At 43.1% G+C, this 12,082-nt stretch overlaps 1 protein-coding gene and 1 pseudogene across 1 annotated transcript in view; one reads left to right on the top strand and one right to left on the bottom strand.

Annotated features, from left to right (window-relative positions):
* LOC107145145 (acidic proline-rich protein HP43A-like) overlaps positions 1-12,082 on the top strand; it is a 152,539-nt gene extending 140,457 nt beyond the window's left edge. The window contains exons 3-4 of the mRNA XM_048794876.1: positions 9,798-10,385; positions 11,801-12,082. Of these exons, the coding sequence (XP_048650833.1) occupies positions 9,798-10,381 (584 nt within the window). The 3' untranslated portion in view covers positions 10,382-10,385; positions 11,801-12,082. The remainder of the gene's footprint in view (positions 1-9,797; positions 10,386-11,800) is intronic.
* Positions 4,261-5,665, bottom strand: LOC107145146 (annotated as a pseudogene).

Below are 12,082 nucleotides of genomic sequence, written 5' to 3'. Positions count from 1 at the left end.
TCTCACACACACACACACACACACACACACACACACAGAATAAGGGACATTTATTCTCAAGCAAAAAAAAAAAAAAACAGTCATGTAAAAAACTACAAGGAGTTCCCAAGCACCTGGTGTCTGTGTCAAAGAGGGCCCCTGAAATCTACAACACATTGGATGGTGTGGTGAAGGAGGGATCAGCCCTCTTATAAAGGTGACAGGCCTGGCATCATACATGACAGGGATTCAATTCTAATGCAATCTGTTCTTTCCACACCCTCATTGTGAGTCTCTTCAGATTATATTGTGCAGTGAATTTTTTACGAACCATAGATCCTTCTTGGAATAACAAGGTGTTAAGGCCTACCATTCTTCCTCCATTTCCCCAGTGCATTCCTTCTTTTATGTTTTCCACACAGCCAAATGACATCTCAGCACTGGGTGTGTGATGGGACAGATGCATTAAAATCTGGCTTAGCTGTCAGCGTTTTCTACCTCCAATATATTCAGTATCCTGGGTATTTCTGCTAGACAAATTCTTCTCAAAAAACAATTTCATCATTTCCCTTTTATAATTTAAGAATCTATGGAAATTTACCACTAAGTTCAAACACCATTTACTGTGGTTTAAATGATGGTGCCCTCTCCAAAATTCAGGTTGAAACTTAATTTCCAAATACAACAGTTTTAAGAAGTTGTAACCTTGAGAGGGACAGTGGTACACATCTGTAATCCTAGTCACTCTGGAGACAGAGGCCAGAAGATTCCAAATTTAAGGTCAGCCTCTGCAATTTAGCAAGACTATGTCTCAAAAAATAAAAAGGGCTAGAGATGTAGCTCAGTGGTAAAGTGCCCTGGGCTCAATCCCAGTAGAGGGGGAAGTGGGTGTAGGTGTGACCTTTGGGAGAGTCAAGCATCCTTACAGAAGAGCTCAAGGCTCAAGTGAACACTTGCTTTCCCTTCCATACTTTCTACCATGTGAGGACACAGTGTCCTTCCCTCAAGAGTAGCAACAAGGTAACACCTTGGAGGAAGAGAGCAGTCCTCATCAGACATCAGTCAGCCCTGCTGGCTCCTTGATCTTGGATTTTCCAGCCTCCAGAACTGTGAGAAATACATTTCTGTTCTTTATAAATTATACAGTCAGGTATTTTTTTGTAGCAGCACAAATGGACTAAGACACTGTTTAAACAATCAAATCTTCATTTTCTCTCTGAAGAGACTTTTCTCTACGCACATAGCTAGGCTGCTCATCTCCCTGCCTCTCTAGCGTACTTCCATCATCCTGGTGAATTTGCTTTAGTCTTTTTTTGTTTTTTAGTTGTAGATGGAAATAGTACCTTTTGTTTATTTTTTTATGTGGTGCTGAGGATCGAATCCAGGGCCTCACAACTGCAAGGCAAGCGCTGTATCACTGAGCTACAGCCCCAGCCCTGCGTTAGTCTTAATATTCCCTTCCCCTACCTAGGGTACTCTTCTCATCACTTGGAATCTTGCTTTTCTCTTGTGTGCAAGCTCCATTTCTTCACAAAACTTTCTCTATCCTCAGAAATCCTTGCCTTCTGGTCACCATTGATATTTATATGGAATATTCTACATGTTAAATAAGAAACAAGATGGGAATGACAAAGAGAAGACCTATCTCCAAGCCCATAACACCAGACTATAACTAGCCTAAGAAATAACATGTGAGTCTTCACTTATTACTAATAACAGTAACCAAAAACATGCTGTTTCCTTTGCACACTCATGAATGAGAACACATCTTAGTTAACACCGAGAAAGAATATATCAACAAGTGATTTGTTCTTATGCACACAGCCGATAAGTGACACCAAAAAATCCTCATAAAATCCATTGTTTATGGATAATGAACATCCAGTAGTTTCTACTGGACCAAAATTTTCTTTCCTGAGTTTCTCTCTTTTAGGGCACAGTTCATCATTCCATAAATAAAATCAGTAAAAGAATCCTTGGGGACCAAAATTAACTAAGTTCAATACCTTTTTTTACATCACCGAGGTCTCCAGGCTGCACAAGGTCACAGAAGCAGCTGTGGACCACTGAGCCCTGGAGACAGGCCCTGGAGACAGGTATACTGGCAGGAATGAATATGGACTATGAAGAGATATGATCCACAGTGACACTGGGGTGACATTCCAGAACCATCTACAATAGGGGTGTCTAGGCTATTTAAAAGATGCATCATCCTTTGGGAGTCTCCCCAAGAAAATGCATTTAAACTCAAATAAGTGCATATATTTTATAGACTCCATGAAACCCATCCAGTGAATTCTCAGAGGTCTAAGACCCAAGTTAAGAACTATTGATCTACACTTCCACCAGAAACTCATTTACTCCTACTATTGAAGAATCAGCTGCACACCATTTCCCATTTTCCTTCTCAGACTTGGAACTGCAATAGTAGATGAGTCATACCTATTGTGAGGAGTGGAGTCAGCCTGCAGCCTAGTGAGCAGTTTATATGTTTCTTTAATTATTGTCCTTGTTTTTAGTTATTCCAAAGTTTGTCCACAGAACTTCAGGGGACTATAACATTTATTTTCTTCTTACGAGACTCCTATGATGGGTCCACATTGACCAGGAGTACACAGAAAACTACACCATCAAGTACCCACAGGAGAATGTGTCAGAATTGGCAGTCTGTCAGTCGTTCCACAATGTCAGATTAAGGAAAGCACTGGAGGCTGATATTGGGCCCATTCCCTTTCCAGGTGACAGCCTGGCCTTAAAACAGAGATGCCTCAAAGATGATCTGGGATTAAAATAGTTCTAATCATATAAAAGTCTTCTACCACAGCCAGGGGTATAGCTCAGTGGTTGAGTGCTTGCCTAGCATGTATAGGCCTTGGGTTTGATCCCCAGAACCACACACAAAATAATAAGAATTGTAAAATTCCTCTTCCAGGTCCTAGATAAAGTACATTCCATATCAAGGCCAAAGAGCTGAAGAGGACTCCTTTTGGTGGGGGGTCTCAGACTGCTCTTGCACCTGAGTTTCATCTCATCTTTGCTCTGTCACTCTGGGTACCAAGAACCTTGGTCAGGTATGAGAAAGTTTCCATTTCTATTCTTTGTTCTAACTGTCCTGTGCATAGATGCCAAGTAAGGATGGAGCACAGGCCTTGGCAGTTACTCGTGCCTTGGATAGATGAATGGCTGTAGTCCATCTAGTCCCTCGGTTGCACCTGTTTGTATATTCCAGGCACTGGGAACACAGATGTTCAGAACCTCTTTACAATCAAGATGCCAAATATCTGTAATCATTCCCCAGATCTGACAAAACTTCTGGGATCTGGAGGCAAAGAAAGAATTTGTGACTATTGCTGAAGCTGCCTTAAGGCTGGCCATTAGAAACCTGAACAACAATTTTCACTGAGAATCCAAATCCCAGACCACCTTTTAATTGCTTGGACTAGGATCAAGGAAACACAAAAAAAGATGCTGCAAGTGCCAGTGAAATCAAATTTTGTGGCAAGCTACATCTAGCACCATTTCTCCACGGTGACTTCTCCACAGGACTTGCCCAAGCACAAGCAAAGGACCCACCAAGAGTCCAATGTACACCATACACAGATCAAACCTGCTGAAAAGGGCTGGTGCTGGTCCTGAGACACAAGCCTGCACACAAAACCCAGAGGCTAGCATTTTTGTCCATCACAGCAAATACCTTCCTAGTGTGAGCGTTAGGACAGAGGGGCTGGCAACATGCAGATAAGCTATTTGACACCAAGTCAGTCCAAAGAAGCAGCTCAAGGCCACCTCTGCTGCCTCATGGCAGCCTCCAGATACCATGTCGAGGAATAACTCCTGTCTACTGTGGGCGTCATCTCCTTCCGTAACCCCTCTTCACTTCTATTCTGTTGTTTCCACATGGGCTAGAGGCTGGACCCCACACTCCAAGCCAGAGAACAGGCAGGGATTTCTCTGCAGGGGATCCTGGATAAGTATTTAGTCACAATATCTAGATTAGGTAATGATGAGAAAAATGCTGGCCAAAACACTGCCGAAATTTCCAAAAGGTAAATTTATGTGTATTCACGCCTAATCTTCCACAGTGGTGTAAATAATTCTTCTACCATCTCTCATCATTTGCAAAATTTTTTGTCAAGTCCAAACGTAATTGAAAATGAGGTAGCTAGTTTCTCTCTTCATGCCTTTGTCTTTGTGGTGACAGTTGAGGCCTGTGCCATGAAAACACTCATCTCCTGGGCAGAGGCAGCCCCAAGGGCGGACACCAGTAGCTGGTAGAGCTTCTCAGTTGGCTATTTTCTCAATCTCGTCCAAATCATCTGTATTCAATCTTCCTATCTTCCTATTAAAATGCTCCTGGATTCTGTTCAGGATGCTCATGCTGCACTTTCTGTCAACCATGCTCACGGCCAGGCCTCTCTTGCCAAAGCGGCCAGTGCGTCCAATCCAGTGCAGGTAGGTCTGGTTGTCTAGGTTCCCGTCCTTGTCCACAGAAAAATCGAAGTTGATGATGACAGACACTTGTTCAACATCGATACCATGAGCACAAACGTTGGTGGTGACCAGAACCTTCTCTTTGCCCTCTCGGAAGCGCTCAATCATAGCAGCCCTCTGCTCCACCATCATTTCTCCACTCAGCAGAGCCACCTGGTGGCCATCTTTTGAGAGCTCTGCTGCCAACCAACTAGCTGTTTTGCGGGTATGGCAGAAGATCATGGCTTGTGCGATGGTGATGGCCCCATGCAGGTTGCACAAGGCCTGGAACTTCTCATTTCTGTTATTGCACAGGATATAGTACTGCTTGATGGTATCCAATGTCTCCTCCTCATGCTTCAGTTTGATAATATTAGGGGTCTGGGACCACTTTCTGGGCAAACTTCCACACAGAGTCTTCAAAAGTGGCAGAGAAAAGCAACATCTGGCAGTTCTTGGGTAGCAGCCTCTGGATACAGATGCTCTGATCTTGGTGGCCCTGAGTGGCTATCATCACGTCAGCCTCATCCAGAACGAACACCTTGATCCTTCTGCAGTCAATGAACCTGAGCTTGGAGTATATCAGTCCAGGATAGTCCCCAAAGTACCAATGACAATCTACTCACTGATCTTCTGACCTCTTTCCAATGTATTGCCTAGAACAGCATAAGCTAGCTTGGAGTAAAATTTGGCCATCTGTTCAATCACTTTTCCTGTTTGAAGGGTGAGCTCATATGTGGGGGAGAGGCGCAGACACTGGGGATATCTGTTTGCAGGTTCTACTGGGCTGAGAATAGCCAACACAAAGACAGCTGTTTTATCAGTACCAGACTGAGACTGGGCAAGTTCTGTGGGGGTTCAGTAAGCATCAGAGGCTATGCATTCTCTTTGATTTTGGATGGACGGTTGAAACCCATGGCATAGACTCCTTGGAGAAGCTGTGGTTTCAGTCGAAGCTCTTCAAAAGACTTCACTGAGTAGAGTGGGGAGTTCAGATATTGCTACAGGACTTCCACTTGGTTAGTGTTATCCACAAGGTTGCTTCAGATCAGCTTGTTGAGTAAAGACTGGGCAGCTTTGTCCTCTTTCTCTTCTTCATCTGTCTTCTCTGCATTAGCATTGGTCTTGACAACAGCACCATTGACATCTGGTTTGATCTTCCCTTCCTTAAGATGCAAGTTGCTCAACGACTCAGCTGCCGCTTCCTGCTCCTCCACCGCCAGGGCCCACCAGTTGGTGGCCAGGGTCCCCAGCACAGGCTGGACAGGACGCAGCCACTGGAGGGTGCGCCATCAGGTGCGGTGCAGTCTCTCTCTCTCTCTCTCTTTATAAGACAAAAATACCTTCTTTAGTGATATTTCAAGAGCACTCTGGAATCTCCCAAAATTAGATTGAACACAAAAAATTTAATTTGGGGAACAGGTCAAAATGTCAAATGTTAAGAATACTTGAATAAATAAAATCAGAGCTCACTATCAAACAATACCAAAGTATTGTTATTTGTAACAAAATACTGTAAGTCATATATATAGGGTTATGTAATTGTAACATAAGAACTGAGGTGTCTTACCATTAAGAAAACTCACTTTTCTTAAGAAATCAAGGACTTCACAGAACACCATATGAAGCAAAATAAATTATCTTGATGAAACCAAAAATTGATTCTAAGGCCAGTTACTTAAAAGATCAAATTCTTTACCTTGCAAGACTGAATTTTATCATTTTAATAAGACTAAACCACTTCTAGTTTCCTTCCAATGTCATTTTGTTATTAAGAATCACCATTGAGGGCTGGGGCTGTAACTCAGTGGCAAAGCACTTGCCTACCATGCATGAGGCACTGGGTTTGATCCTCAGCACCACATAAAAATAAACAAATCAAATGAAGGCATTCTGTCCATCTACACCTCCAAGAAAAAAAAATTTTAAAAATTTCCAGTCACATGGCCATCCCTGTTATATCTACAACCAATCTGTCCTCAATTTACTACGAGCTCTATAATGAAAGGAACAATGACATAAGACACACATACAAGATCTCAAATGCTAAGATGCAGCTGGTGAGACTGATCAATCTAGATCTTCCATGAAAAGGGTGAGCAGGTAACTACCAAACACAACAGAATGAGCACAAGGTGAAAAGAGGCAAGCAATGCAGGTGCCAAAGAAGACTTGTTGGAAACACAATACCTTTTAACCAAATTTTGAAGTAAAAATTCAACAATCTAATGAAACATAGAATCAATGCAGACTTGTAAGATTCAATAAAGGAGTTCATTCTAAATATAAAGGAGTGGGGAACTCGATGTAAAATGATATATAAAATCAGGAGGTTGTTCAAAACTTGAACATCTGATTCCAAAAGAGAGTGGGAGAAATGATTATCAGGGTACCACACACAAAAGTCTCTGGTGGAGAACAACCTGAGGAAACAGCACAGAACGTGACTACTAACCCAAACACAAATGCAAAGCAGTTGAACCTACAAAAGTGATGTCCTGCTACCTCATTCAAGTGAATAGTGTGGCCCATCAATTTTCACTGGTGTGATTCATAATGCTTTCTTCAATAAAGCAAGTTCCCAAGGCATCCTATAGAACAACTCACAAAAGGACAGGAGCCTAGAGGAAGACTGAGACCTGAAATGTGTGGTTTCTCCAGGAACTGTGCATTCCCATTGCTGGGGTGTGCAAAACCCCATGGCTATTTTGTGACTGCTTTTGCTTTAACAATACCCAGGGATATCAATGAAAACAGAATTATTTAGGGTATATGCTTCCACAGAACCAAGGCCTCCTGATTAGAACCAGATCCAGTGATTCCTGGACAAGTTTTCTGGATCTGAACAGGCTGAGGGTCATCTTTCAGAAACCAAGTGTCCATGTGGTATCCCAAGCCACTGCAGAGTTGAGAAGGAAGGATCCTAAATAATCAAAACTTCAGTTACCTATCATATGCACGGGAACCTAGACATAATGTTTGATGGAGTTTTGACTATAGTAAGAAAAAAAAAAAGACTATCTCCATTTTTGATGCTAGGGTCATTGCTGACACAAATATGCAGGTGTGTAGCACCAACCTCCCACAAACACAATAAACAAAGGAAGGGCAGAGTCACAGTCTCATCAATCAGACTAAAGGTCAAACAACTAGAGAACCTGAATTCTAACATCTTTGCTGAATACTTGCCTAGTTTCCTTCAACACGATTGCCCAAGTCACATATTGGACTTCTTATAAATGACATGTGACAAACACTTGCCTAGCCTATCATGCTGGGCTGAGGTCCCAAAGAGAAAGTAAGGAGGCAAGACATGCTAGTGTGTCAGCTGTGAGGTCACTGAGACCTGGAGCTCAAAGGCACCACTGTTCCTCTCCTCCTTATAAAGGGAGCTGCCCTGCTTCCCTCAGCACAGACTTGGGAGCAACTTCAGAGCCTCCTCCAAGATGCTGGTGGTCCTGCTCACAGTGGCCTTGCTGGCCCTGAGTCCAGCTCAGAGCTCCAGTGAAGGTATAAGAAAAGGGATGGGAGTTGGGGTGACTTTAGGGACACAGGAGGCCCCTCGGGAGAGAAACAGAAGGTAGATTATGCTAAGTGAGATGTGGCTGCAGAGTTTTTATGAAAAGTGTAAGGCCATACATTTCATATCAGGGCCGAAGAGTTGAAGAAACCACTGAAAATATAAAATAGAATAAAAATTTTTGGTGCGAGGAATGACAAGGATTTGCATTTATAGAGAAATGTCTCTGTGTTTTGAAGGGCACAGGGGAAGGTGGGAAGACAGACCCAGGGAAAGCAGTCATGAAGGCATTACTGTAATCAAAGCAGACAGTGGGTACAGGCTGCCTTACTGGACAGTGAAGCCAGTTGAGGAAGAAGAGGCACACATACGGGGGCTGTGTCAGAGACAGAGATCCAGGAAAAAAATGTGGGACTTTCTCTACACAGTAAGATAGAAATATCAGGAACCAATTTCTCATTGTCTCTGATCTCTATTCAATATTGCAAAGTGCTGTAAATAGTGTATGTGACATTGCACCCAAGAGTTCACTACTGGTGTCCCCGCTTTAGAAAGCATGTCAAATGTGCAAATGATTGAATGCAGAAAATGTTTAAAAGAAGACTAAAATGGGGCAGGGAAATACCCAGAATACTTAACAAATATTAGCAGGAAGGCTTGATGGATTCTAGAGAGGACCAAATGGTAGATATTTGCTGAGATGAGACTCAGCATAGCAACCCACAGCGACTGCCTCACAGCTTCCTGCCTTGCCAACAGCCACACAGGGAGAGGCTGACACATTCACTTAGGGGGTGACAGGCTGTAGTTGGAAGTACTCTACCTTTCCTTGTAGAATATTTGTGAGCACGGAGGTTGGGGAATAACTTAATTTCATCGTGTGCTTCATTTTCTAGAGGCCATCTATGAAGATTCTCCTTCCTCCCTGCCATCAGGTAAGTCCCAATTCATCTTCACTTGGCTTTCTCCTCAGCTCCTTTTGGAATTTTTTTTTCATTTCTACAATGTCTCATTGCCATAATTTTTATTTGGGGGCATTAGTGACTGTTGGTTACCCTAACGATATAGACAAACCTTTCCCACCCTTGATTCTGGAGAACATTAGCAGAACCACCAATAGGGAAATGGGTTTGATGACAACAGGAGTAGTTTGCTGCCTCAGGCTGAGAGGCGAACCACAAATGTGAGGTCTCCTAACTGACTCCTCTGTGGTAGTGAGAGTGGCAAAATGGCTTTCTCCTCCACCATGTTTCTTGCTAGAAAAAAATATGGCTTCAAAGGGACTGCACAAAATTGTACCTGTGTCTGTTTCCTCCAGTTGTTATGTCCCTATAGCTTCAGGTAATCAGTGAAACCAATGTGGGGCCATCACTTTGTCTTCCTCTTCCCTCTCTTAGATCTGATCCACATGGGTCTGGGGCACTAAGCAACTAGCTCCAGTTTCAACTTCTGGCTTAGTGTCCTGACTTGGATTTACAGACAGCAAATCATCACTGTGTCCTGAAGTACAATCAGCAGACATTTATAAATCCTTTGCTTGACATCTCTTGTGTACAGGGAAACATCCTCTGGGGATGGGAAGGCATCCAAGACCTTCCTTTTGGGCAGAATTAAGTATAAATACTCATCATAAGTATATGTTAGACATTCCACATGATTAGTACACAGGCTGAGGGGAGGTCCTCATGAGGAAAGAGTGGACACAAGGGAAGTTAGCAGTCAAAAGGAAAGACTGGGACAAAATGTCTGTGTGACAAGGTCAGAGAAGTAGATGGTGAGGGGTTCTTCCACCACTGATGCCATCTACTCTTGTGCTGTACCCACACAGAGGTCGAGGACCTAAGCCAGAGCTCCGAACAAGTCCCTCACAGACCACCTCCTGGAGGACGCCCACCCAGACCCCCTGCTGATGGTGGAGATGAGAATGACCATGAAGTTGAAGGTGGTGATTCAGAGCAGGGACCACCCCAAGAAGACAATCAGCAGCCTCCTAAACCTCCTCGTCCTGGACAGCAGCAGGAACCACCCCAACAAGGAGCCCAACAGCAGCATCCTCGCCCTCCTTGTCCTGATAACCCACAGGGACCTCCACAAGAAGAAGCCCACCAGCGTCGTCGTCGCTCTCCTCATCCTGGTAACCAGCAAAGAACACTCCAACAAGAAGAGCAGCAGCAGCAGCAGCAGCAGCAACCATTTCGCCCTCTTCGTCCTGGTAACCAGCAGAGACCACCCCAACAAGAAGAGCAGCAGCAGCAGCAGCAGCAGCAGCAGCAGCAGCAGCAGCAGCAACCATTTCGCCCTCTTCGACCTAGTAACCAGCAGAGACCACTCCAACAAGGAGGCCCCCAGCAGCAGCAGCAGCAGCAGCAGCAGCAGCAACAGCCAAATGGTCTTCCTCGTCCTGGAAACTAACAAGGTAAATAAAAACATAATCTGGAGCTTCCTGCCACATATCATCCTGCAAAGCCCTGGGGATCTCCAGAACCTTCTCAGTAGATAGAGTTGAAATACCTCCCCCGTTCCATCTCCCCTAGTTCTAGAATTCAGTGGCAGCTGGGATTTAGGCTCACTCTCCACCAAGGGCCCTAACTTGTGCTTCTCAAAATTCAAGGTGTTAACAAATCCTCTGGGAACATGTTCAAAGTATGTGGTCATGGAACCCATTTCTAAATGTCTAGATTCAGGTATTCTTGGGTATTGTACAATGACCCATTTAAGTTCTCCAAGGTCATTCTGATTTTGAGAAGGACTGCATCAAACACCCCTTTCCCCACATTTACTTGTGTTGTGTTTCCTTGTAGAATCAAAGCAGTATTCTTTCTCCCTTGCATCCTCTGTCTCCTTGCTCACACTCCAATGGCTTTTCATTTCCTGTTTCTACTTGACTTTTCTGCTCAGTTCTATCTCCCAACAGCCCTGTCAGTCCAGTATACATTCTAAATTAATTCAATCTGTGCCTCCAAGTGTAGATTTTTAAATGCTTACTTGCAAATGAATCTAGGCTCGCATCATAAAAAGTGTGACTGAATTGAAGTTCAGTAGCTGTATCTAAGAGGCATATGTTACTCCATATTTATTCGGATGGAAGTATCATTCATCAATTTGTTTGAACATCCTCCTGGAAAAATTTAATCACATATAATCACAGCACTTTTTTCTTACAAATGATACCATCAGTTACATGCAGATATATATGTTGCTGATTTCAAATATCATATTTCAGTAAATTTTCCATACCATTCATGAACATACATGCATCTTTCTAGTGTCTTTTTCCTTCCTTCTTTCCTTTTTTCCTCCCTTTCTTCCTTTTCTCTCTTTATTTTCTTCCTTTCTTTCTTACTTTCTAAATTTATTTCTTAATGTCTAAATTCATTTTTCTTAATTTCTAAATTTCCTTCTTCTCCTCCTCTTCTTCTTGCTCCTCCTTTTTCTCTTTCTCATCCTCCTATTTCTCTATTATTGTTGTCCACTGTGTTACTATGCCAAAATTTCGCTCATCATGCCATGTTTAAGATTCTAAAACTGGTCTTGCTCCCCGATTATAGTTATAGGTTTCAGTGACCTGCTTTATAAATATATCTTTGATCATTTTCAATAGCAACTCAAAGATAAGCAATAAATGAATAATCTTTATCTCATTACCATGTACACAACAGTATTATGTGCTAGGCGCCTAACCAGAGTGAACAAAAAGAAATAGGGAATGAGAAGGGGAAGAGGGAGAGGAGGTGGGCTCTCACCTACCTTACTTCAGAGACGGCAGCAAGGGATCAGAAGCCTCCTGCATGCCACATCTTCCCTATAACCTTCCTTGTTTCTTTGTTTCAGAAAGTGAATGAGAAGATGATGTCCTTCAGGAAGTTGTGCCTTTGGACCATACAGTCACAACAGCCTCTTCTGTATACCAATAAAATAATTAGCATATGATTTCTGATTGCTGTCTCTCTCTTTCTGGGGTTGGAGAGTCTGGACTTGGAGGGTCATGGACACGATACAAGAACATCCTGGACCCCTTCTCATGAATGCTTCCAGAAAGCTTCCCTCTATCTTTATCCTCAAGCCAGTTACCAGGTCTTCCTTGGATTGCATTATATTAATGCAATTTTTAAA

Source organism: Marmota marmota, unplaced genomic scaffold (assembly GCF_001458135.2).
Source record: "Marmota marmota marmota unplaced genomic scaffold, marMar, whole genome shotgun sequence".
Classification (NCBI taxonomy): Eukaryota; Metazoa; Chordata; class Mammalia; order Rodentia; family Sciuridae; genus Marmota; species Marmota marmota.
Note: the sequence above shows the minus strand (reverse complement) of the source record. Positions and strands in the feature narration are given on the sequence as shown.